This window comes from Cyprinus carpio, chromosome A21 (assembly GCF_018340385.1).
Source record: "Cyprinus carpio isolate SPL01 chromosome A21, ASM1834038v1, whole genome shotgun sequence".
Taxonomy (NCBI): Eukaryota; Metazoa; Chordata; class Actinopteri; order Cypriniformes; family Cyprinidae; genus Cyprinus; species Cyprinus carpio.
The window spans coordinates 175,001-202,134 of NC_056592.1; the positions used below are offsets into that span (position 1 = coordinate 175,001).

At 46.3% G+C, this 27,134-nt stretch overlaps 3 protein-coding genes and 1 long non-coding RNA gene across 5 annotated transcripts in view; 3 read left to right on the forward strand and 1 right to left on the reverse strand.

Moving 5' to 3' along the window:
* The window catches only part of dtwd2 (DTW domain containing 2), a 2,757-nt gene extending 2,328 nt beyond the window's left edge, over nt 1-429 (forward strand). For both annotated transcript variants that reach the window (XM_042778471.1, XM_042778470.1), the window contains one exon: nt 77-429. In XM_042778471.1, coding sequence (XP_042634405.1) covers nt 77-247 — 171 coding nt within the window. In that variant the 3' untranslated portion in view covers nt 248-429. The remainder of the gene's footprint in view (nt 1-76) is intronic.
* A 176-nt stretch (nt 430-605) lies between these two features.
* stard4 (StAR-related lipid transfer (START) domain containing 4) lies at nt 606-8,926 on the forward strand. The gene is made up of 6 exons (XM_042778472.1): nt 606-672; nt 927-1,019; nt 1,114-1,163; nt 1,404-1,530; nt 1,771-1,885; nt 8,113-8,926. The coding sequence occupies exons 2-6, from the start codon at nt 927-929 to the stop codon at nt 8,334-8,336; spliced, it is 609 nt and encodes a 202-aa protein (XP_042634406.1). The 5' UTR covers nt 606-672; the 3' UTR covers nt 8,337-8,926.
* On the reverse strand, nt 8,927-10,632 carry LOC122149252. Its single transcript, XR_006162872.1, has 2 exons — nt 9,688-10,632; nt 8,927-9,133 (listed from the first exon to the last, which is right to left on the reverse strand). It is a non-coding gene; the product is annotated as an uncharacterized LOC122149252 (long non-coding RNA).
* jak2a (Janus kinase 2a) lies at nt 9,127-27,134 on the forward strand. Its single transcript, XM_042778474.1, is given in 24 exon segments — nt 9,127-9,579; nt 12,802-13,014; nt 15,869-15,992; nt 16,072-16,189; nt 16,937-17,082; nt 17,174-17,465; nt 17,568-17,714; nt 17,796-17,953; nt 19,971-20,094; nt 20,234-20,420; nt 20,888-21,009; nt 21,178-21,312; nt 21,384-21,471; nt 23,154-23,281; nt 23,354-23,492; nt 23,578-23,729; nt 23,805-23,955; nt 24,035-24,168; nt 24,245-24,434; nt 24,510-24,634; nt 24,893-25,065; nt 25,522-25,639; nt 25,812-25,925; nt 25,998-27,134. Coding segments are annotated over 23 exon segments (3,483 nt in total). The 5' UTR covers nt 9,127-9,579; nt 12,802-12,812; the 3' UTR covers nt 26,214-27,134.

Here is a 27,134-nt window from a genome sequence, read left to right on the forward strand (position 1 = left end):
ACCAGTTTGAGAGCAGATGTATGAGTCTGTGTGCAGATGTGTGATGGATCTGATACTGATGAGATGTTTCCCGCAGGTTCTTCTCAAACCTCTTCAGGCTCTGTGCTCCTTTCAGCTGCAACACGGCGCTCAGATTCACCACAGCAAAGAACATCTCATCAAAAATGGAGAGTATAACAAGGCCATGCCCAAAAACAAGCGCAAGATTCGCAGGATGCAGAAACTCCTCACCAACCAGAATATATGAGACTACTGCATATTTTTTGAGATTCTTCTGCAGCACTGAGATTCAGTTTTACAAATTCAGAGCAATACTGACACGAGCCTTCTGTGTGGATGAAGCTTCATCTGTTCGTTCTATTGTAATATGTTTATTTGAATGACTGATTTTATTCTTGTTTGATGAATTAAAGAGGTTTATGTGTGTGACTGCGCCCTCTGGTGTCTGAATACTGTAACGCTGCTGAGAAACTGACCGAATAACATCCGAGTTAAACAGCCAATCAGCTCGCGACTCTGAGCGCCTCTAGCTGTGTTTGACCAATCAAATAAGGGGGAAAACATTTAAGGCGGAATCGACGCTTCTGATTGGCTGTCCAGCGCTGAAATGAGAAATCAACAGGCGATGAAACGATAGAATCACCTTCATCTGAGCGAATATTCGCCGACACGGTACATGATCATATTTATTAACATTTATGTGTTCTCAGTTTGATCAGCTGTTTGTGATTTTAGATGCTTTCTGATCATTTGTGAATCATTTAAGAACAATTCTTGACAGCATTTAAAGTGATATTTATATAGTTTGCATTCAACTACGTTAGACAGTTATTGCATTAATAATCATGTATGTTATAATGTACGTGTTCATAAATGACTGTTATTTTAATAAGATGATAATTCCATGTCTTACGGCTGTTCTCCAGATGTTTTCACACGTCAGTGCTGTCGAGCTGCGGGAAACTCTCGAATCGTTTCACAGTCTGAATGAATCTCAGTGGAGCATCGCGAAGAAATCAGTCAGTTCGGTTTAATGAGTCGATTCTGTCCCGTTTAAACGGAACCGTTTCTAATGCTTTAATCTCGTCGGTTCTTCTCTCTTCGCTCTTTCAGAAGGATGTGACTGTATGGAGGAAACCTTCTCATGAGTTCGGAGGATTTCTGTGAGTTTAAACTGTTATTAATGCACAAACCACTTAAACTAGTCTTTCAATTTAGTTATCTTTTTTTTCTTAAATGTTTGTCATAACTTTTTTTTCATTCAGATATATAATAAAGTAGATTGTTCTAATTTGAATGTGATAAGTAAGACTAATTACCACTTTATAACTGCTAGTTAGTCAAACTAGTTCTTAAAGGCAGTCTTAACATGTAAGTTTATGTGAGTGGTTGTGTGCTTGCAGATATAAAGCTGAAGGAACCGTAGCAGAGAATCCACAGCGGATCATGGACTACATCCGTCCCGGAGCCCGCAGACTGGAATGGGACAGTATGATCACTTCACTGGAGATCCTGCAAACACTAGACCAGGTGAACCACTGCGTCTGCTGTCGCCACGTTAATGTACAACTGGATTATGAAAGCGGGTGAATGTTCAGTGATAACGAGATTCACAATCCTCTCGACATCTAGAATCTCTGATTAGACGAACTGAAGTGTGTTTAGGGTTAAAACGTATTATAAAGTCATCTGTGACACCAGCGTTTATGTGCACAGGACAAATAAACTGCTTGACTAAAGGAACTGAAAGTCCTGCTGTGTGTTTTTCAGGGCTGTTGTGTTGTGAAATACACCACCTCAGGGCAGCTGTGGAACATCATCTCTCCTCGAGAGTTTGTGGATTTCTCCTGCACCAGCGAGTATCAGCGCGGCCTGCTGTCCTGCGGTCAGTCGCTCACAAATGCAGTGCTGAAACACCTCATTTGTGTGATAGATCAGCTGTTAAGCTCAAGTAGAGCTGCTGGAGGACAGATCACAACAGATCTGCTTATCTGTTGGTGTGAACTGACTGATCTGGGTCTGGATCACATATTTCGCTCCATTGACTTCCCTTCATAAGCAGTGAATGCAGGAGACAGTAGATGCAGCTCATGTGAGTTTCACTGCGTTCCAAAGGTCAAGTTTGCTGAACTCTGACCTGTGAATATATATCATATGAATCCACAGAACAACAGAAGATTGGCGTGGCCTCTCATCTGAAATAAAAAACTTTAATGATTGGAGCGTTGCAGTAAAGTCAAGTAGATCACATACAGAGCTGGGTAGATTTACTAACAAATTGTAGTCCATTTCTGATTACTTGACAAAATTTGTAGTCAGTAACCTAATCCATTAAATTACACATTTTAGGTAATATAATCCAGATCGCATGTAATGAGTTACTTCCCAGCCCTGATACCATATTTTTACATGTTTGATGCATTGTGTTTTTTCTGAAGATGCTGGAGAGCGTGACATCAGATTATGACTGGTGCCGTCGTGTCACGTGTGCAAAGTCTAGTGTGAGAGTGTTGGCTGCGCTTGTGTTCTTCAGGTGTGAGCGCGACTCTAACGTGTTGACTGTGCTCGTGTTCTTCAGGTGTGAGCGTGACTCTAACGTGTTGACTGTGCTCGTGTTCTTCAGGGTGTGAGCGTGACTCTAACGTGTTGACTGTGCTCCGTGTTCTTCAGGTGTGAGCGTGACTCTAACGTGTTGACTGTGCTCGTGTTCTTCAGGGGTGAGCGCGACTCTAACGTGTAGACTGTGCTCGTGTTCTTCAGGTGTGGGCGCGCGACTCTAACGTGTTGACTGTGCTCGTGTTCTTCAGGTGTGAGCGTGACTCTAACGTGTTGACTGTGCTGCTGTGCTCATCTTCTTCAGGTGGTGAGCGCGACTCTAACGTGTTGACTGTGCTGCGCTCGTGTTCTTCAGGTGTGAGCGTGACTCTAACGTGTTGACTGTGCTGCGCTCTCGTGTTCTTCAGGTTGTAAGCGTGACTCTAACGTGTTGACTGTGGTCATGTTCTTCAGGTGTTAGCGTGACTCTAACGTGTTGACCTGTGCGCTCGTGTTCTTCAGGTGTGAGCGCGAATCTAACGTGTTGACTGTGCTCGTGTTCTTCAGGTGTTAGCGCGACTCTAACGTGTTGACTGTGCTCGTGTTCTTCAGGTGTGAGCGTGACTCTAACGTGTTGACTGTGCTCGTGTTCTTCAGGTGTGAGCGTGACTCTAACGTGTTGACTGTGCTCGTGTTCTTCAGGTGTGAGCGCGACTCTAACGTGTTGACTGTGCTCGTGTTCTTCAGGTGTGAGCGCGACTCTAACGTGTTGACTGTGCTCGTGTTCTTCAGGTGTGAGCGCGACTCTAACGTGTTGACTGTGCTCGTGTTCTTCAGGTGTGAGTGCGACTCTAACGTGTTGACTGTGCTCGTGTTCTTCAGGTGTTAGCGTGACTCTAACGTGTTGACTGTGCTGCGCTCGTGTTCTTCAGGTGTGAGCGCGAATCTAACGTGTTGACTGTGCTCGTGTTCTTCAGGTGTTAGCGTGACTCTAACGTGTTGACTGTGCTGTGCTCATGTTCTTCAGGTGTGAGCGCGACTCTAACGTGTTGACTGTGCTGCGCTCGTGTTCTTCAGGTGTTAGCGTGACTCTAACGTGTTGACTGTGCTGCGCTCGTGTCTCTTCAGTGTGTAAGCGTGACTCTAACGTGTTGACTGTGGCGACTGTTCTTCAGGTGTTAGCGTGACTCTAACGTGTTGACTGACTCTAGCTGCGCTCGTGTTCTTCAGGTGTGAGCGCGAATCTAACGTGTTGACTGTGCTCGTGTTCTTCAGGTGTTAGCGTGACTCTAACGTGTTGACTGTGCTCGTGTTCTTCAGGTGTTAGCGTGACTCTAACGTGTTGACTGTGCTCCTGTTCTTCAGGTGTGAGCGTGACTCTAACGTGTTGACTGTGCTCCTGTTCTTCAGGTGTGAGCGTGACTAACGTGTTGACTGTGCTCGTGTTCTTCAGGTGTGAGCGCGACTCTAACGTGTTGACTGTGCTCGTGTTCTTCAGGTGTTAGCGTGACTCTAACGTGTTGACTGTGCTGCGCTCGTGTTCTTTAGGTGTGAGCGTGACTCTAACGTGTTGACTGTGCTCGTGTTCTTCAGGTGTGAGCGCGACTCTAACGTGTTGACTGTGCTGCGCTCGTGTTCTTCAGGTGTGAGCGTGACTAACGTGTTGACTGTGCTGCGCTCGTGTTCTTCAGGTGTGAGCGCGACTCTAACGTGTTGACTGTGCTGCGCTCGTGTTCTTCAGGTGTGAGCGTGACTAACGTGTTGACTGTGCTGCGCTCGTGTTCTTCAGGTGTGAGCGCGGACTCTAACGTGTTGACTGTGCTGCGCTCGTGTTCTTTAGGTGTGAGCGTGACTAACGTGTTGACTGTGCTCGTGTTCTTCAGGGTGTGAGCGCGACTCTAACGTGTTGACTGTGCTCGTGTTCTTCAGGTGTGAGCGCGACTCTAACGTGTTGACTGTGCTGCGCTCGTGTTCTTCAGGTGTGAGCGTGACTCTAATGTGTTGACTGTGCTGCGCTCGTGTTCTTCAGGTGTGAGTGCGACTCTAACGTGTTGACTGTGCTCGTGTTCTTCAGGTGTGAGCGCGACTCTAACGTGTTGACTGTGCTCGTGTTCTTCAGGTGTGAGCGTGACTCTAACGTGTTGACTGTGCTGTGCTCATGTTCTTCAGGTGTGAGCGCGACTCTAACGTGTTGACTGTGCTCGTGTTCTTCAGGTGTGAGCGCGACTCTAACGTGTTTGACTGTGCTCGTGTTCTTCAGGTGTGAGCGTGACTCTAACATGTTGACTGTGCTGCGCTCGTGTTCTTCAGGTGTGAGCGCGACTCTAACGTGTTGACTGTGCTCGTGTTCTTCAGGTGTGAGCGCGACTCTAACGTGTTGACTGTGCTCATGTTCTTCAGGTGTGAGCGGTGACTCTAACGTGTTGACTGTGCTGTGCTCATGTTCTTCAGGTGTGAGCGCGACTCTAACATGTTGACTGTGCTCGTGTTCTTCAGGTGTGAGCGCGACTCTAACGTGTTGACTGTGCTCGTGTTCTTCAGGTGTGAGCGTGACTCTAACGTGTGACTGACTGTGCTGCGCTCGCGCTCGTGTTCTTTAGGTGTGAGCGTGACTCTAACGTGTTGACTGTGCTCGTGTTCTTCAGGTGTGAGCGCGACTCTAACGTGTTGACTGTGCTCGTGTTCTTCAGGTGTGAGCGCGACTAACGTGTTGACTGTGCTCGTGTTCTTCAGGTGTGAGCGCGACTAACGTGTTGACTGTGCTGCGCTCGTGTTCTTCAGGTGTGAGCGCGAATCTAACGTGTTGAATGTGCTGCGCTCGTGTTCTTCAGGTGTGAGCGTGACTCTAATGTGTTGACTGTGCTGCGTGCTCGTGTTTCTTCAGGTGTGAGCGCGACTAACTCTAACGTGTTGACTGTGCTGCGCTCGTGTTCTTCAGGTGTGAGCGTGACTCTAACGTGTTGACTGTGCTGTGCTCGTGTTCTTCAGGTGTGAGCGCGACTCTAATGTGTTGACTGTGCTGCGCTCGTGTTCTTCAGGTGTGAGCGCGACTCTAACGTGTTGACTGTGCTGCGCTCGTGTTCTTCAGGTGTGAGCGCGACTCTAACGTGTTGACTGTGTGCTGCGCTCGTGTTCTTCAGGTGTGTGAGCGCGACTCTAACGTGTTGACTGTGCTGCTTCAGGTGTGAGCGGACTCGTGTTCTTCAGGTGTGTGAGCGCGACTCTAACGTGTGTTGACTGTGCTGCGCTCTCGTGTTCTTCAGGTGTGAGCACGACTCTAACGTGTTGACTGTGCTCGTGTTCTTAAGTGTGTGAGCGCGACTCTAACGTGTTGACTGTGCTCGTGTTCTTCAGGTGTGAGCGCGACTCTAACGTGGTTGACTGTGCTCGTGTGTGTGTCTTCAGGTGTGAGCGCGACACTCTAACGTGTTGACTGTGCTCGTGTTCTTCAGGTGTGAGTGCGACTCTAAAGTGTTGACTGTGCTCGTGTTCTTCAGGTGTGAGCGCGACTCTAACGTGTTGACTGTGCTGCGCTCGTGTTCTTCAGGTGTGAGCGTGACTCTAACGTGTTGACTGTGCTGCGCTCATGTTCTTCAGGTGTGAGCGTGACTCTAACGTGTTGACTGTGCTGCGCTCGTGTTCTTTAGGTGTGAGCGCGACTCTAACGTGTTGACTGTGCTGCGCTCGTGTTCTTCAGGTGTTAGCGTGACTCTACTGTGCTGTGTTGACTGTGCTGTGCTCATGTTCTTCAGGTGTGAGCGCGACTCTAACGTGTTGACTGTGCTGCGCTCGTGTTCTTTAGGTGTGAGCGCGACTCTAACGTGTTGACTGTGCTGCGCTCGTGTTCTTCAGGTGTGAGCGCGACTCTAACATGTTGACTGTGCTGCGCTCGTGTTCTTCAGGTGTGAGCGCGACTCTAACGTGTTGACTGTGCTGCGCTCGTGTTCTTCAGGTTCTTCAGGTGAGCGCGACGACTCTAACGTGTTGACTGTGCTGCGCTCGTGTTCTTCAGGTGTGAGCGCGACTCTAATGTGTTGTGTGTTGACTGTGCTGCGCTCGTTGTGTTTCGTCAGGTGTGAGCGCGACTCTAACGTGTTGACTGTGCTGCGCTTTCAGGTGTGCGCGCGTGTTCTTCAGGTGTGAGCGACGACTCTAACGTGTTGACTGTGCTCGTGTTCTTCAGGTGTGAGCGCGACTCTAACGTGTTGACTGTGCTCGTTTTCTTCGCTCCGTGTTCAGGTGTGAGCGTCGACTCTAACGTGTTGGCTGTGCTCGTGTTCTTCAGGTGTGAGCGCGACTCTAACGTGTTGACTGTGCTCGTGTTCTTCAGGTGTGAGCGCGACTCTAAAGTGTTGACTGTGCTCGTGTTCTTCAGGTGTGAGCGCGACTCTAACGTGTTGACTGTGCTGCGCTCGTGTTCTTCAGGCTCGTGTTCTATCAGGTGTGAGCGTGACTCTAACGTGTTGACTGTGCTGTGCTCGTGTTCTTCAGGTGTGAGCGTGACTCTAACGTGTTGACTGTGCTGCGCTCGTGTTCTTCAGGTGTGAGCGCGACTCTAACGTGTTGACTGTGCTCGTGTTCTTCAGGTGTGAGCATGACTAACGTGTTGACTGTGCTGCGCTCGTGTTCTTCAGGTGTGAGCGCGACTCTAATGTGTTGACTGTGCTCGTGTTCTTCAGGTGTGAGTGTGACTCTAATGTGTTGACTGTGCTCGTGTTCTTCAGGTGTGAGCGCGACTCTAACGTGTTGACTGTGCTGCGCTCGTGTTCTTCAGGTGTGAGCGCGTGACTGCTAGTGCTCGTGTTCACATGTTGACTGTGCTCGTGTTCTTCAGGTGTGAGCGCGACTCTAACGTGTTGACTGTGCTGGGCTCGTGTTCTTCAGGTGTGAGCGCGACTCTAATGTGTTGACTGTGCTCGTGTTCTTCAGGTGTGAGCGCGACTCTAATGTGTTGACTGTGCTCGTGTTCTTCAGGTGTGAGTGTGACTCTAACGTGTTGACTGTGCTGCGCTCGTGTTCTTCAGGTGTGAGCGCGACTCTAACGTGTTTGACTGTGCTGCGCTCGTGTTCTTCAGGTGTGAGCGTGACTCTAATGTGTTGACTGTGCTCGTGTTCTTCAGGTGTGAGTGTGACTCTAATGTGTTGACTGTGCTTCGTGTGAGTCTCGTGTTCTTCAGGTGTGAGCGCGACTCTAATGTGTTGACTGTGCTCGTGTTCTTCAGGTGTGAGCGTGGACTCTAACGTGTTGACTGTGCTGTGCTCATGTTCTTCAGGTGTGAGCGCGACTCTAACGTGTTGACTGTGCTGCGCTCGTGTTCTTTAGGTGTGAGCGTGACTCTAACGTGTTGACTGTGCTCGTGTTCTTCAGGTCGTTTCTGCAGGTGAGCGTGACTCTAACGTGTTGACTGTGCTCGTGTTCTTCAGGCTGTGGAGTGTGACTCTAACGTGTTGACTGTGCTGCGCTCGTGTTTCTTCAGGTGTGAGCGCGACTCTAACGTGTTGACTGTGCTGGGCTCGTGTTCTTCAGGTGTGAGCGCGACTCTAATGTGTTGACTGTGCTGCGCTCGTGTTCTTCAGGTGTGAGCGTGGATCATGACGAGCAGAAAGCAGGGGTGGTTCGAGGATTCAATCACCCGTGTGGCTGGTTCTGTGTGCCGGCGCAGGACTCGGAGATAAGTGTACTGACCGGATACATCCAGACGGACCTGAGGGGAATGCTGCCGCAGACGGCGGTGGACACAGCTATGGCCAGCGGTCTGGTCAACTTCTACAGTGACCTGAGACAAGCTCTGAAGATCTGATGAACTCTAACAAGCCTCACCTTTGCTGATCCTCCCATACACGTGATTTTGTAAATAATCGTAACCACAGCACATTCGTTTATTATTGCATGATTTGTTTTGTTTTTGGTTTAATGTGATTAAAACCAGTGTAACTGTTTTTCATAAAATGATGTAAAATTGTAAACATTATTTTTTAAAAATCTTATAAATTTCTCTTATTCTTTATCATTATTTCTCTCTCTTTAGGTGACACAAAAATCAGCTTAGTATTTACATATAGATGTAACTGTTAGACTGATGTATTTGTGTTTATTGTCCTCATATGGATGAAATATTCATAAGTTACAGCATAAACGAACTGAGGGCTTTATTCTTATTAAATTAAGACACAGTAGGAACAGGGTCTGTGCTTTAATGGCTGAAACTATTTGTCATTTTTAATTCATTATTATGAGGCAGTGACGTGAGCAACATCGCAATACAAAGCTCCAGAATTCCTTGTCAAAGAGTTTTTTTCTCAAATGTTGACTGAAACGCTGATGTTCTGATGAATTTTGTAAAATCACTCCATCATCGAGGAATAAAGCGTGTGAATTTCAGGTGCTGCATTTTCGTTAAAGGCTGTTATTTAATGGTCCTGCAGAGTGACAAATAATGTCTGCTCCTGAAATTCATTTATCATCACCTTCATGTCTACAATGATTTGTACAGGACAGATTGTATCAAAGCAGAATCTCCATTCCATCATTGATTCTGCTGTTTTCCGGTTTATCTCCGTGAAGATGCGTAGACACGAATTCGTATTGTATAAAGTGCTGTAGAAATAAAAAAGCAAATGAATTTCAAGAACAAACATGCCCACATACAAAAATTGGATTTATGTTTTAAAGTATGTCAAATATAGAGGGTTCCGTTGGATAATAAAAACTAAATAGATTTAACAATTGTAGTGATGAAATAAAAGTAGAGTGATTTTTCACGTTCAAACAATGTCCCTTTAAGTCGCTAATACGCGATGACGCTGAAGTGGAAGCCCCCCCCCACCGACGCAACTGCGCTAGTGCGTGCGCGCGCAAGCGTCAGCTGAGAAGCGTCTGTGTGGATCCGGATCGCAGATGAGGTTCGGCTCTTCTGCCGCTTCTAACGCGCTCCGTGGGCGTAACTATGTGAGTTTGACAGCTGCTGACGCGGGTTCAGAGAGATCCGGTGATGCGATGCGATGCGGTTCGGTTCGGGTCTCCATGACAACAGAATCGGAAGAGTGAGTAACTTTAATAAATGAACACAAACACGCGAGCTATCACAGACAGCCGCAGAGATGATTGAGCTCGATCGGCCGTCTGTGTGTTTGTCTTTAAGATCCACTTACAGGAAAATCCTATTTCTGTTTCGCTTTGAATCCTTCACACGTGCGGCCTGTTTCTCGTCTGTTTGAACTCTTGCGTTTGTTGTGAAGCTCTTGTTCTCGACTCTCCGACCGCTGAATGTTTCCAGCTTCACACATGTGTGTGGTTCAGTGTCACAGACCTCCTCCGTCGCTCGGTTCAGCTGCAGTGAGTCTGTGAGAGTCTGGCTGAATCGCAGGATGCACTCGCTGGAGGTGAGTCCGGGTTTTTCTGGTTCAGTGCTGTGAGAGCTCGTCTTCGAGGGCCGCTCCTGGATCAGCTGATTCTGGTCTGTAGAGGCATGGCAGTTTGTTTTGGTGGTTTCCAGCGCAGGAAGGGCTCAGAAGTGTTTCTGGAGTTTGTGCGGTTATTTCTGTATCTGTAAGAGCAGCTGTGTTCTTCTGCAGATAACGGCACTGAACGCCGCTGATAACTCGCTGCTGCTCTCGTGTGCGTCAGTCCGCCTCCTCGGGACCGTTTGTCATTGTGTTGTGATCAGAAAGTTAAAAACATTAAACACTGATCCTCGTTCTGCTGCTGTAATGTGTCGTCAGAAACACAAGAACAATAGCAGGATGGGATTTCATGAGGATAAATTCATATCTCGTCCTTCCTGTCTGCAGACTGTGTGTCGCAAGTCCAGGATTACTTCATTTAGACATGAACAGATATTAATGCCAAACAGCTGTGAAGTCAGAGTGTTTTCGTTCTGATCCACATTTGAACATGGCTGACCTCAGAAACACGTCTGCACCAGTATCTGCTGGTCTTCAGGATAACACGCAGTAATGAATCATGTCAGATCAGATGAGGTGTCTGATGACTCATTCAGATCAAACAGCATTCACACCTCAGAACGAACGGAAACCTGCTCCGCTTGGTAACGAGGGCAGAGATTGCTTGCTTCTGGATGAAACGCTTTAACACGTTTAGTGTATGATACGTATAGTGTATCTTGTAAGTTTCGTCTGTGTGTGAAGACAGTACCATGTGAATGTTCAGAAGGGAAATAAACAGAATAGAGTTGAATGGAATTGGATTTAAATAGAGTTGAATAAACTTCAACTTTACTGTTCAGTGCACTGATGTCAGACTTAATTTGAATAATAAAGTTTATTGTTAAATGCCCTGCCTCCGTTACATATCTTTGTCACGTCGTTATAAGTGTTTGATCACCACACGAGTGATCACTGCAGAAAGTTTATATATATATATATTCTGTTTATATATATACACTGCATTCTAGGTAGTACCAGTCAAAGAATGGTACTGTACTGTAATATACACAAAGAATATCAGTAGCAGCATCGGCTCTCAAAAAACCGGTCTAGTTTGTATGTAAGGGCTTATTTTTTAAATCAAAATGTCTGTCTCCTGTGAGAATAACTAGTTTCAGTATGTTTACTACAGCTTTAAAGGAAACACATCTTTAACTCTTCAGGAAAATCCCAAGAGAGCAGTGACTGTCAATCACACACACACACATGATTAAATCACGCTCACTTTAATATTATTCACACACTCTGTTTTCATTTCCTCTTTCTGATGAGTTTGACCACAGAAGCTGACGGTGAGCCTCTGTCTGACGTCTGAGCAGCGTCTCGTTTCCATTCGCTCCGCTGCTGTGCCATCAACTATTTCAAGCCGTGGTTAAATAGCGAACTGTAATTGTTCAGAGAAGGCTACAGGATTTAGGGAGTCATATAGCAGAGCGTTCTGTGTTTGTGGACTATAATAACTATCCTCCACCAGATGATTGTTCCTGCATCAGATCATATCGAGTCTGTTTGTTACTGATGGCTCAGTGATGATGTGTTTGTGTTCATTCGGTCGCTGGGATCCTCTCTCTGATCAGACTGATGTCAGGACGTCTGATGGTCTGAGCCTCAGCGTTCGTTCGGTTCGCTCGTGTTTGTTTGCTGCGTTGATTCCCCAGAGTCTTGTTACAGTCGCTGTAAAGCTCCACTGACTCTCAGAAGGTTCATTACTCTACAAATCAGCTGATAACAAGTTTTACATTTATACTAAGAGTACACTTACTGTGTGTGTGTGTGTGTGTGTGTGTGTGTGTGTGTGTGTGTGTGTGTGTGTGTGCGCACTCGACTGTGTGGGTGTGTGTTAGTGGTGTGTGTGTTTTTGAAAGTGTCTCTGTGTGTCGAGCAGTAAAACAGTGAACGCCGTCAGACCCAGTGCTGGGAGCGTAACACAAGTTATGTAATCAGATAAGTAACAAGTAACTAATAAATTATATGCATTAAACTAATTAAACTAATGCATTACATTCCATAAAAAGTGACTAAGTAACAATCACTTTCCCCAACACTGGTCAGACCAGCCAATATAACTAATAAATGTTATACAGAGAGTTGTCCAATGTGTTGTGTACAGGAACATCCATCTTGCTTTCTCTTTCTTTTTCTTTCGCACCTTTAACAACTCATAGTTGACCCAAAGTACTGAAAGAACTAAAGTCAAACTAAATAAAAAGACGTCAATGTAAATTCTGTGATTCATTCCCTCGTCACTCCAAACCCGTATGACTTTGAAGTGTTGAGCAGGATGTTCATTTCAGTCTTTATCATGCGCTACAGAAGCACATTAAAGCACCTGTGGCAGTCATTCATGTGATTGATGTGCTTCAAAGTCTTCTGGAGTCATGTGATCATCTTTATTCACTGATAATGTTTTCACTCAATCTTATCTGCATTTACATTCATTTAAAACACAAACCATGTTTCACCTGGCTGACATTTATTTTCTCTCAAATATTTTCATAGAAAAACACGTTTTATGTTGTTGTTGTTTTCAGCCCTGTTGATCGTCTCTTTATGTGTTCACAGAAGAAGTAAAGTCATAAGGGTTTAAAAGGACATCAACAGAACTTTATCTTTTTCCCCTGAACTCTTTAATCACATTTACATTTCTACATTTAGCAGATGCTTTTATCCAAAGTGACCAAAAACTGTTAAAGGCAGGGTTAGAGTTTGCATTAGTGTAGTATTAGTGTTGAAGTCATGCTGTTGTGTTTACATAGATTTAATTTTTTCCAATAGAGCAATGTGTGTTTTGTAGTAAAGACTGTGTCTGTCTCTCTTCAGGTGAAACATAAATGGCTTTGACAGCATTTGTTAGCATGGAGCCGTGTGCGAACGCATCCCGTGTGAGCGGTGATGGGGCTTCAGAGAAGCAGGCGAGTGGCGCCGCCCTGCAGGTTCATCTGTACAGCTGCAGAGACGAGGCGAGCGCACTGAACTATCCGCCCGGAGAATACGTGGCAGAAGAGCTCTGCGTCAGCGCCGCCAAGGAGTGCAGTGAGTCCTGATCCATTAAAGCAATTAATACTGATTAAAGGGATAGTTCACCCAAAAATGAAGATTACCCCATGATTTACTCACCCTCGAGCCATCTCAGCTGTGTATGACTTTCTTCTTTCAGACGAATCCAGTCAGAGTTATATTAAAACTGTCCTGGCTCTTCTGAGCTTTATAATGGCAGTGAATGGGTGGTGATATTCAATAGTCCAATAAGCTCTGCAGTCCATCGTAAAACATGCCTCACACGGCTCAGGCCTCCTGAAGCGAATCCATGTGTTAGTGTAAGAAACATATCCATATTTAAAACTTTATAAACAGTAATCTCTAGCTTCCACTTCCAATTTCCTCTTCAAGTTTAATAGAGAGTTTCGTTAGAGAGTGGGGTTTAAGATGTTTTTCTTACACAAACACATGGATCCGCTTCAGGAGGCCTGAGCCATGTGAGGCATGTTTTACGATGGATTGAACTGTTGATTATCAACACCCATTCACTGCCATTATAAAGTTTGGAAGAGCCAGGCATTTTTAATATAACTCTGACTGGATTCGTCTGAAAGAAGAAAGTCATACACAGCTGAGATGGCTCGAGGGTGAGTAAATCATGGGGTGATCTTCATTTATGGGTGAACTATCCCTTTAACAGAATTCACATGTCTATACTCTGTGTGTGTGTGTGTGTGTGTTGTGTGTGTGTGTGTGTGTGTGGGGGGGACTTCATACCAGATTATTTGTCATTACTAATCTAAAAAAAAAAAAAAAACATGCGAGTATGCAGACATTAGCAATCATGTTTTAACTCTAAATAAAATATCGTCCAGGTAATTATGTGTAACTGCTGGTGTTTTCAGAAAAGCAGATCGAGTTCCTCGCATCCTCTGCAGACAGACAGCAGGGCCGCTCTGTGCGTGTCTCAGTAGTGAAGTCATGAGAGCTTAACCAGCTACAGCTGCTGTCAGTAACCGTGCGTTAAGGTGCGTCACATCAGACAGATTTAGCGGACACGTCTGCGTCAGTACAGCAGTGTAGAGATGAAACACAAGTCACTGTCAAACCAAGCAGCTTTCTGCTGGTCAGTGTGGCAAATTTGTGCGACCGACTTAAACCTGTTGCAAAATCTGCATGAGGAAATCTTTCGATCTAGAACATTATTTTTAGGGTGGTGTGAGGACTGTGAGGGGTGGCAACACCAAAGCAAACAAGCATTCAGTAATCCACACTTAATCTATAGTATATCATCTATACAACAATTAAAAACAAACTATAGCCTCGAGCAGCGGTCATCAGGGTCCAAGCACCAATGGCCCATGTGCATGATTAGCGATCTGACTGAAATTAATCTCATAATGCATTTTTTACAGGAAAGTCCGACTTGAATCTGCACTGAAAGTTAGGGTTTGATTAAACGGGTTACAGCAACACTTTCAAAAGAAATCACTCCCTTTTACTGTTTAAACTGTTTAGTGTAATGACCCTCTAAACATGTTTACTTTCGTAAGATTGCGAATCGGGAACATTATAAATGTGGTGTAAGTGTGGACTTCTATTCAACATTTTATATCTAGACAGATCGCATGTCACAGGATGTCAAATTCAAATGAATGTGTAGATATTTGCAGCTCAAAACTTCATCTGAATTTCTATAATTATGTATAATAATGCTTGCAGTGTTTGTTTTATTATTCATACCTCAATAGGAAAGTGGAAGTGAAAGTCGTGACATTTGCCAAGAAGGGTAACCCATACTCAGAATTGGTGCTCTGCATTTAACACATCCAAGCACACACACACACACACACACACACACACACACACACACACACACACACACACACACACACACACACACACACACACACACCCGGAGCAGTGGGTAGCTATATATCCAGCGCCCGGGGAGCAACTGGGGGTTCAGTGCCTTGCTCAAAAAAATAAATATTTAATGATCTACATTTCTCAGATTTCACTGTACACTAATTACACTGAACAAAATTATAAACGCAACAATTTTGTTTTTGCCCCCATTTTTCATGAGCTGAACTCAAAGATCTAAGACTTTTTCTATGTACACAAAAGACCTATTTCTCTTAAATATTGCTCTCAAATCCGTCTAGATCTGTGTTAGTGAGCACTTCTCCTTAGATAATCCCTCCACCTCACAGGTGTGGCATATCAAGATGCTGATTAGACCGCATGATTATTGCACAGCTGTGCCTTAGGCTGGCCACGATAAAAGGCCACTCTAAAATGTGCAGTTTTATCACACAATGCCACAGATGTGACGAGTTTTACTGGGACTCCACTGTTACTTTCTCATAGCATGAGTATTTATAGAACACAGCAGCGTGTTGAACACAGAGCCAATCGCCATTAAACCCCGAGCGCTTTGTGGAGCCACACATGAACACAACAGAGCGACGCAGTCCGTGTCAGAATATCATAATTCACTGAGATGATGTTTGATAAGCGCAGCAGTGATAAATGACATCACGACAGTGACCTGTTACTGAGACCGCCTTACTGTGGCTAGAGTGTTGCTGTTGGCTGGTAACCTTCCTGTTCCCACTTTTACCACTTCCTGTTTACATCTGAGTGTTACAGGCTTTAGAGAGAGAGAGAGTGTGTGTGTGTGTGTGTGTGTGTGTGTGTGTGTGTGTGTGTGCAGGACACACCCTCGTTTACTTCCTCTTTTCATTCAGTTCCCTCTTTAATGCAGCAGCAGCAGCCGCCCATCTGTCCTCCTCACACACTCACACACACACACACACACACACACTCACACACACACACAGTGCATGAGTTCACAGGTCAGAGGTCACGCAGCCTCCTGATGTTTGCTGTGAATGATTGACAGGTGTCAGTCCCCCGTACTGCAGTCTGTTTGGACTCATGAGAGAGCGAGACCGAGTGTGGCTTCCACCCAATCACATCCTCAAGATCGAGGCCTCGGCCAATGAGACGCTGCTGTTCAGGATCAGGTGTGTCGTCATGAGGATCAGCTTCAGAACTGATGCATGCTGGGATTGGCAGCCTAATCTTAATCCTCTCCATCTGCAGGTTTTATTTTCCCGGCTGGTACGGCAGCGGCTCGAGTGCGGCCCGCAGGTACGGCGTCTCCAAGAGCTCAGAGGCACCGGTGCTCGATGACATCACTGCGGCGTACCTGTTTGCTCAGGTGAGGAGCATCGAGAGCCGTGAGACGGATTGTTACTGATTACGTGTCTGATATCTGACGTGCTGAACAGGGTCAAATATATTTCATCATTGGGTTGTGTTTTTGTCCACACTGATAGCAGAGTCATTGGACAGTACACAATAACTGTACTGTGATTATTGTTAGAATAATTAGAGACGCACCGATTACGTTTTTCTTGTAACGGTGACCTGCTGATACAGATTTTGCCAATTCCACTTTTCTTTCTAAGAATTATAACTGACAGCATATACAAACAAAAATCGACTTTTATAAATGATAAAAAATTTATATATATAATAAAGGAATTTAGTAAACATTACAATTCCCCCAATCTGGACTAAGTTACAGATGTTCTCTCAAAATAAAGTGCTCTGTGACTGGAACGAGGTAGAAATGAGTTGCTGTATAAAACAAAACAGACGTTTCACACGGTTTATAAATGGTCATTTTTTTCCTATCCTTATTAAATATGTCATCTCATACAAACATACACGTCACAGAACTATGGTCCATCTCCACTATTTCAGGGTCAAGGTTAGGGTCATTTAGGGTCAGGGTTCAGTGGGACACAACTATGGGTCTTGTTTTTCTCAGTCCAGATTACATGACAGCTGCTGACGGAGTGATATTTAACTGTGTTTTAGCATGAGCTTTTCACTGTCACACATTATTTATTGTGCAAATCTCCACATAAGAAAGCATGGTCTTATCCTGTCTGTCTCTCAGTGGAGGTCAGACTTCCTGAGCGGCACGGTCAGCGTTCCCATCAGCCTGGAGTTTCAGGAAGAGTGCTTGGGATTGGCTGTTCTTGATATGATGCGTTTGGCCAAAGAAAAAGCCAAGTCACCTGTTGACATCTACAACCACAACAGGTGCGTTCCCCGTGACCTTTGACCTGCCGCTGCCCATAGAGTCTGACGGACCAGACTGAACTCTGGTCATCTCCTCTTTGTTCATTTGCAGTTATAAGTCGTTCCTCCCGAAGAACATGCGAGCGCACATCCAGAACCAGCACTTTGTGACCCGGAAGAGGATCCGCTTCCGCTTCAGGAAGTTCATCCAGCAGTTCAGCGCGTGTAAAGCCACGCCGCGAGACCTGAAGCTGAAGTACGTGGTCAGTCTGGAGACGCTGCAGGCGGCCTTCTACACCGAACAATTTCACGTCAACGAACCGTCCGCAGGAAGTGTCACCATCTTCGTCAGCGGGAGCCACGGCATGCGATGGTCCAAAGTAAAAGAGGCCAGAGACCGAGAGGTGCGTTGAGTTCAGCTTCCTGGTATTTGATCTTTTGTCAGACACAGCGCTATCAGAGGTGTTTACATTAGAAACCTGCTCCGTTCAAGCTCACTGACTCAGTCTGACTCTTTGTTTCTTGTTGTTTTGGATCTGAATGTCTAATGTGATTTCTCGGACGTCATCGACATCAGTATAAAGCAGGGGACTAAAGACGGGTCCGTGGAGAACCGGATCGTCTCCATAAACAGACAGGACGGCCAGACGCTGGTGAGGTTCAGTCGCACTACAGCCTTCAGTCCGTCCTCGGGTCAGATCCGTGTCTGCAGCGTCTCTCTCTGTGTCCCGCAGGAGCTGGAGTTTCACTCTCTGAGCGAGGCGCTGTCCTTCGTGTCTCTGATCGACGGCTACTACAGACTCACCACAGACGCTCATCACTACCTGTGTAAGGAGGTGGCGCCCCCTAGACTGCTGGAGGCCATTCAGATCAGCTGCCACGGGCCAGTGTCGTGAGTCTCACACACACACACACACACTCACTCACTCACACACACAGACACACACACACACACACACACACACACACACACACAAACAGACACCCTCTCACACACACACACACACACACACACACACACACACACACACACACACACACACAAACAGACACCCTCTCTCTCACACACTCACTCACACACACAGACACAAACACACAAACAGAGACCCTCTCTCTCTCACACACACACACACTCAACCCTCTCACACACACGCACACACACACTACATTTCACACACACACACACACACACACACACAAACACACACACAAACAGACACCCTCTCACTCACACACACACACACTCTATCACCCACACTCCCACACACACACACACACACCCTCTCACACACGCCACACACACACACACACACACACACACTCACACACACACACACTCCCACACACAAACACACACACAGACAGACACCCTCTCACTCACACACACACACACACACACTCTATCACCCACACTCCCACACACACACACACCCCCTCTATCACCCACACTCCCTCACACACACACACACCCCTCTCACACACACACACACTATATTTCACACACACACACACACACACACACACACACACACAACTCACACACACAACACAGACACCCTCTCACTCATCACACACACACACCCACACACACACACCTATCACACACACTCACACACACTCACACACACGCTCTCACACACACACACACACACACACTCACACACACACACACACACACACACACACAAACAGACACCCTCTCACACCCTACCCTCTCACACACACACACAACACTCCCACACACACACACACACACCCTCTCACACACGCACACACACACACACACACACACTCCCCACACACACACACAGACACAAACAGACAACACCCTCTCACTCACAACACACACACACTCTATCACCCACACTCCACACACACACACACACACCCCTCTCACTCACACACACACACACACACACTCTATCACCCACACTCCCACACACACACACACAAACACACAAACAGAGACCCTCTCTCTCTCACACACACACACACTCACAGACACACACACACACACACAAAGAGACACACACTCTCACCACACACACACACACACACACTCTATCACCCACACTCCCACACACACACACACACACACACTCTCACACACACACACACTCTATCACCCACACACACACAGACACAAACAGAGACCCTCACACACACTCACAGACACAAACACACATTAACCAAAATTTTAAAACACACACACACAGACACACACACAAACACTTACAGACACAGACACCCTCACACACACACACACACACACACACACACACAGACACTCTCTCTCTCACACACACACACACACACACACTCCCACACACACCCACACTCCCACACACACACCACTCCCACACACACACACACTCCACACACACACACACACACACACACACACACACTCACACTCACACACACACACACACACACACTCACAGACACCCACACACACACACACTCACACACACACACACACACACACACACACACACTCACACACACACACACACACACACACACACACACACACACACAGACACCCACACACACAGACACCCACACACACACACACACACACACACACACTCACACAACACACACACACACACACACACACACTCACAGACACCCACACACACACACACTCACACACACACACACACTCACACGCACACACGCGCACACACACGCACACACTCACACGCACACACTCACACACACACACTCACACGCACACACACACAGTCACAGACACACTCAGACACACACAGTCACACACACACACACACACACACACACACTCACACACACACACACACACACACACTCACACACCCTCTCACACACACACACACAGACAGAGACACTCACACAAAGCACACTCACAGACACACAGTCTTCAGAAATGGGGTGTTTTCTGGGTTCGGGATGGGGTTCTTGATTAGATGTTTGAGCCACAGGGGCGTTTATATCCTGCGGTGCAGCCCAAAAGATTACGACCGGTACTTCCTGTCCTTCGTGGTTGAGGTGAGTGTGTTTATGTGGATTATATCACAGGCCAGAGGATGTGATCATCTCGATCAGTCCACAGCAGTAATTAACTCTCTTTACATAATAAAGTGTAAAGTGTGTGTTTTATTGATTATTTATGTGTGTGTGTTTGCAGTTCGAGGGTCAGCTGGAGTTCAAGCACTGTCTGGTGGTTCGCTCTCATTCAGGGCAGTTTGTGCTCAATGGAGCCAAATGCAGTTTTGGTAGTTTGGGTGAATTACTGCAGCACTACCAGAAGGAGGCGCTGCGCTCCGACAGACACGTGTTCCAGTTCAGCCGCTGCTGTCCGCCGCGCAGCAAAGGTCAGACCCTCGGAGCAGACGCTCCTGCAGTTATTAACCAAAACTATGACGAAAAATATTTGTTGACGAGCTTCTTTCCCATGAACTAAAACAATGACGAGACGACAATAAGGTCAATAAACGATAACGGTGACTATATCAACATGCAAGATCGCTGACAATAAAAGACAAAACTAAAATGCATTTAAAAAAATAAAAACTTTATTTTCGTCAAAAAAAAAAGTGACAAAATATTATTGCGGACTGCTGTACACTCCTCTGTTACACAAGCTTTCATGTGTGCGGTTGCCAGATATCAAGAGTTAAAATCACCATATCAGAGCAGGATACATTTTCTGCCCTGTGTTTTGCTTATTTTTTGCAATCTGGCAACTGATCACAGAAGCACCGATGATCTGAAAACAACGAGACACAAGCCTTAGACTACATTAAAACTGGCACAAAGTGACGTGTGTTTGTGTCTGTAGATAAATCCAATCTGCTGGTGTGCAGGAGCAGCCAAAGCTCTGACGCGTGTCTCTCGCCGTCTGAACTCAAACACGTCAACCAGATGATCTTCCACAAGATCCATAAAGAAGATCTGGAGACGGTGAGTCTGAACACACTGCGCTCAAACATGACTGACGTTCTCTTATTCAGTGTGAACGCGCTCACGTTAGCTGCGGTCACTGTCAGCCCTGGATACGAGTGTCTCTCAGCGTCCAGCCTGACGATGTTACAGTAATGTGCTGTTTTCTTGACCTTCACGTGTGTTCAGAGAGAGAGTCTGGGTCAGGGAACGTTCACGCAGGTCTTCCGCGGCGTCCGAAGGGAGCTCGGCGATTACGGAGAGATCCACAAGATGGACGTGGTGCTCAAAGTCCTGGATAAATCCCACCGCAACTTCACTGAGGTACTGTGAGAAAAACTTCCTCTTCATGAGTGTGATCAGAACAGAGCGTCACGTGTTTCTCTCTCTGACAGTCCTTCTTTGAGTCGGCGAGCATGATGAGCCAGCTATCCCACAAACACCTGCTGCTCAACTACGGTGTCTGCGTGTGTGCTGATGAGCGTGAGTATCACACACACACTCTCACACACACACACTCTCTCACACACACACACTCACACACACACACTCTCTCTCGCTCTCATACACACACACTCACACACAAACACACACATACACACACTCTCTCACACACACACACACACTCACACTCACACACACACACTCACTCACTCACACACACAAACACACACACACTCACTCAAGAAACACACACACACACACACACACACACCACACACACACACACACACACACACACACACACACACACACACACACACACTCACACACACTCACTATACACACACACTCACACACACACACTCACACACACACACACTCACACACACCTCACTGACACACACACTCACTCCTCACACACTCACACACACACAACACTCTCACACACACACACTAACTCACACACACACACACTCACAGACACACACACTCACTCACACACACTCTCACACACTCACTGACACACACACTCTCACACACACACACTCACAGACACACACACACTCTCATACACACTAGGGATATGCCGGTATCAAATTTTCCTGTTGCGATTAATTGATAATTTTTTGTCACGGTATACGGTATTATCACGGTATTGAAATTTAGTTTAAAAAAAGTGGTCATAATACAGTATAACAGGTTAAATAACTTTTTTCTTATAACAATAACAAATAACTGAACATTTAATACAATAAAGCAGTACAAAAAATATATTTAAAGTTAAAATTTTTACACCGATTAAAGTGCAAAAGAACTTACTTTTAAAGACCCATAGGTATCACTTTACAATAAGACCTCATTAGTTAACCTTAGTTAATGCATTAACATTCACAATGAGCAGTAGCTACATTTGCTACAGAAGTTACTAATCTTTGTTAAAAAATACAAGTCTTAGCTCATGTTAGCTCATTAAATCAACACAGTTGCAACTTTCGATTTTAACAATGTGTTATTAAAAATTGGAATACCTAAGATTAATGAATGTTCAGAAGAATTTTTCATTGGCAGTTTGTTAACTAATGAACCCTAATGTAAAGTGTTAATGTCAATAAAGAATCAAAACACTTTCAAACAATATCTAGAGCATGTTGTAGTCTAGATTAAAATGGAAAAAAAATTATGGAAATATATAAATATTATTTTATATTATTTAAATGTTTAGAAAGTAGCAGCTGTTTTTATTTATGGGGTTTGCGGGGTAAGGGCTGCATTTTCTGCAGTTTAGCGCCATCTGCTGTCAGAGAGTGAATGTGCTTTCATTCAGCCCGTCTCTCACGTGTTCCTCCATGTGCTTCTCATGCTGCTTGTTTACATCAGAGTTCACATGCGTCTTTAAAGCAGCATAAAAACGGTGTTGTGCATTTTGACCAGTTGATGGGAAAAGTATTCTTAAAATGCATTTCAAATTCAGAATAATTTGTAATATATAATTATTCTCGGTATTTAGAAGTGCCCACGATAACAATATCGTGCATATTCATTACCGCGATATACCGCATTACCGAATACCGGCACAAGTCTATCACACACACACTCACACACTCTCACACACACACACCTACACACACACATACACACTCTCACACACACACACACTCTCACACACACACTCACTCACACACACGTCTCTGTCAGGTCTGAAGCGTCTGTTTGTCTTTCAGACATCATGGTGCAGGAGTATGTGCGCTTCGGCTCTCTGGACACGTACCTGAAACGAAACCGCAACACCATCAACATCACCTGGAAGCTGGAGGTGGCTAAGCAGCTAGCATGGGCGCTACATCACCTGGTGAGCGACACGGAATCACGGCAGCAGACGAATGAGAGGCTGTTATAATCACTGTGTGTTTCTGATCCGCAGGAGGAGAAGAACCTGATCCATGGAAACGTCTGCGCCAGGAACGTTCTGGTGACCCGAGAAGAAGACCGAAAGACAGGAATGTCTCCGTTCATCAAGCTCAGTGACCCGGGGATCAGCATCACCGTCCAGCCCAGAGAACGTGAGCAGAGCGGTGTTCCTGTGGTTTAGAGCATGAGAGGTTTATAGAGCTGACAGGAGTGTGTGGTCTTGTGTTCTGTCTGTAGTTCTGGTGGACCGGATCCCGTGGGTTCCTCCCGAGTGCGTGAAGGACAGCAAGAGCCTGAGTTTGGCAGCAGATAAGTGGAGCTTCGGCACCACGCTGTGGGAGATCTACTGCAGCGGAGAACACCCGCTCGCGGCGTACGACGGGTCCAAGGTGCGCCGGTCCTTCTGCGCTTCTGCCTGCGCTGCGTGCCGCGGACTCTAACTGATGCTCTTGTGTGTCGTGCAGAAGCTGCTGTTCTACGAAGACAAGCACCAGCTCCCAGCTCCGAAGTGGACTGAACTGGCCAGCGTGATCACCAGCTGCATGGAGTACGAGCCGCCGCTGCGACCCTCGTTCAGAGCCGTCATCCGAGACCTCAACAGCCTCTTCACGCCAGGTGCCGCTCGCCACACGCACCGCCGCACACACACTATAATAATCCTGCGCTCGCGTGACGCTGTGTCTCTGTCTCTCAGACTACGAGCTGCTGGCGGAGAGCGACACGGTTCCCAGCAGGCAGCGGGCTCTGGGTCTCGCCGGAGCGTTCGAGAGACAGGAACCCACTCAGTTTGAGGCCAGACACCTGATCTTCCTGCAGCTGCTGGGGAAGGTGAGCCACCACCATCATCTTCATCTTCATCGCTCAGCGTCAGTGTTTCAGACGTCACTCCGTCTGTGGTCTGCAGGGGAACTTCGGCAGCGTGGAGAAGTGCCGCTACGATCCGCTGCAGGACAACACGGGCGAAGTCGTGGCGGTCAAGAAGCTGCAGCACAGCACGGCCGAACACCTGCGAGACTTCGAGCGTGAAATCGAGATCCTGCGCTCGCTGCAGCACGAGAACATCGTCAGATACAAGGGAGTGTGTTACAGCGCAGGTGAGCCTCTGTCTGCACCGGAGCATGCTGGTCCTGCGGCACGATTCACACGATTCACTCTCTCTCTGTCTTCAGGTCGGAGGAACCTGCGGCTGGTCATGGAGTTTTTGCCGTTCGGTAGTTTGAGAGATTATCTTTCAAAAAACAAGGAGCGTTTCGACCACATGAAGCTGCTGCTGTACGCCTCTCAGATCTGTAAGGTACTGAAAACACCTCTCACACACACACACACACACACAGAGAGAGAGAGACACACACACACACACTGCTGCTGTACGCCTCTCAGATCTCACACACGCAAAGACAGAGTGAGAGACAGACAGAGAGACACACACACACACACACACACACACACACAGAGAGAGAGTCACACACACACACACACACACACACACACACGACGACTGATCAAGAAGAAGAGCGGAGCGTGACGTGCTTCTGTCTCTGTGTTTGTTTAGGGGATGGACTACCTGGCGTCCAGGCGATACGTCCATCGAGATCTGGCCACCAGGAACGTTCTGGTGGAGAGTGAGTTTCGTGTGAAGATCGGAGACTTCGGCCTGACTAAAGTTCTTCCTCAGGATAAGGAGTATTACACCGTGCGCGAGCCGGGCGAGAGCCCCATCTTCTGGTGAGGAGAACTCTGCTATATTTCACCCCGAACTCAAGAGACAAACAATGATACTGTGCAGAATGAAAATGAAGCCTTTCACAATGGTTTGGGGTGAAATGTTCACTCACAGCAGGGCTCCAGACTCGACCACCGCACACCCAACTCATAAACACTGCCCTTTCTGTTGCACATGAAAACATCAAACATCAATGAAACAAAGCGTAACAAAACCACGCTTTACTGTCAAATGTGCATTACCAAGAAATAAACATGATATATTATTAGTAAGTGCATTTATTAATGCCAAACTATAGTAAATTCAAGATTAAATGATCTTTATTTTTAATACCCCCAGCGCTCTCAGATGTGAGTCCGGAGCCCTGACTCGTGGTCAGATTGAGTTTGATGCAGCGTTATTGATGTGCTTCTTGTTAATGATGATGATGATGATGATGATGTTGTGTGTTGATGAAGGTACGCGCCGGAGTCTCTGACCGAGAGTAAGTTCAGCGTGGCGTCAGACGTCTGGAGTTTCGGAGTCGTTCTCTATGAACTCTTCACATACAGTGATAAAAGCTGCAGTCCTCCAGCCGTGAGTCATCATCTTCACTGTGTTGTTATTTTCATATCATAGCGTTCAGCTTACCGCAATCACCAGTGATCACATTAACAGCATCTGCACTAAGACCCAGTGACACGTCTGCTGTCTGCAGTAATGATGATAATCCTCAAACCGTGACTGATGCGTGCTGTTCGTGTCTCAGGTGTTCATGGAGCAGATGGGCGAGGACAAGCAGGGTCAGATGATCGTTTATCACCTGATCGATCTGCTGAAGCGCGGCTACCGTCTGCCGGCTCCCGACGGCTGTCCTGCGGAGGTGAAGCCTCAGACCGTGAGTGTGTGTCCGCGGCCGAGAGCACGGAGCGCTGACCGTGTGTGTGTCTTACAGGTTCATGAGCTGATGAAGGAGTGCTGGGCTGCAGAACCGAGCCATCGGCCCACCTTCAAAGACCTCGCTCAGAGAGTCGACGCCATCCAGGACAGCAAGAGCGCCTGACCCACAGCTGGACTGTGTCCGTCCTCCAGGAACCAGAAGGAATTCTGGGATGCCGTTTGTTCTCTCACTTCATCAGGGGTTTTAAAAGCCAAGGAAGCAGAAATATGATGATGCCCTTCATAAATTTTGAGCAAGACAAACAAACGCGTGACATTATAAAAGACACAAATCACATTATTACATTGTTTTTATACTGTCATAGAACTAAAGTTAAGATGTGAAAACGATCTGCAATTTGTTTTTTCTGCTCAATATAAGAATACAAGAGATCATTTTCAGATCCGTTCATATGTATTTCTATGTTTTACTGTCATTATTTCATGAACGCTCCTTTAGGAGGCAGATGTTTGTCTCTCAGATGAACTGGTGTTCGAGGGAAATCAGCACTAGACTGAAATCTCCTGCAGTGCCTTTAAACGCAGGTTTGTGTAGAGCAGTAATTATACTTCAGGTTATACGAGTCTGATATTCGAGAGGGATGTCTGTAGATATTTGTGTGAGGTTCAGCTCATCAGAGGTGTGTGCGTTTGATGTTCAGTGTCACTGTTTCAGAGTGAAACACTGCGAGTGTCGGGACACAGTGACTTTATCACCAAAATATGCAAATCATTTAAAAATCAGCAGCAGCTCCTGATAATCTTCATACTCATTCATGGTCATTTCTGTAGTTGTATTTGTTTGTTCTGGTTTGATTTTATATAAAGAGATTTAAGATGCATGCGATTCCAGCACAACAGAGAAGAAGAAGAAGAAGACTTCTTCCACCGCAGCAGCTGAAGTTCACTTTCATCTCAATCTTGACGTCAAACACTGAATCGACTGCATTTCTCTCCTGTTTCCTGAAAACTTTATTCAGCTTTTACTGAATACGTGTGAATGCACTAAATGATTGTTTTTATTATTATTATTGCAGTTATTTGTACTATTTTTATGAGGTGCAGTACACTGCTGTTTTAAAGATGTTCCAAAGATATAAAAGCAATGTCTACTTTTTTCTATAAGAACAAGTAAAACCATTTTTGCCAATAA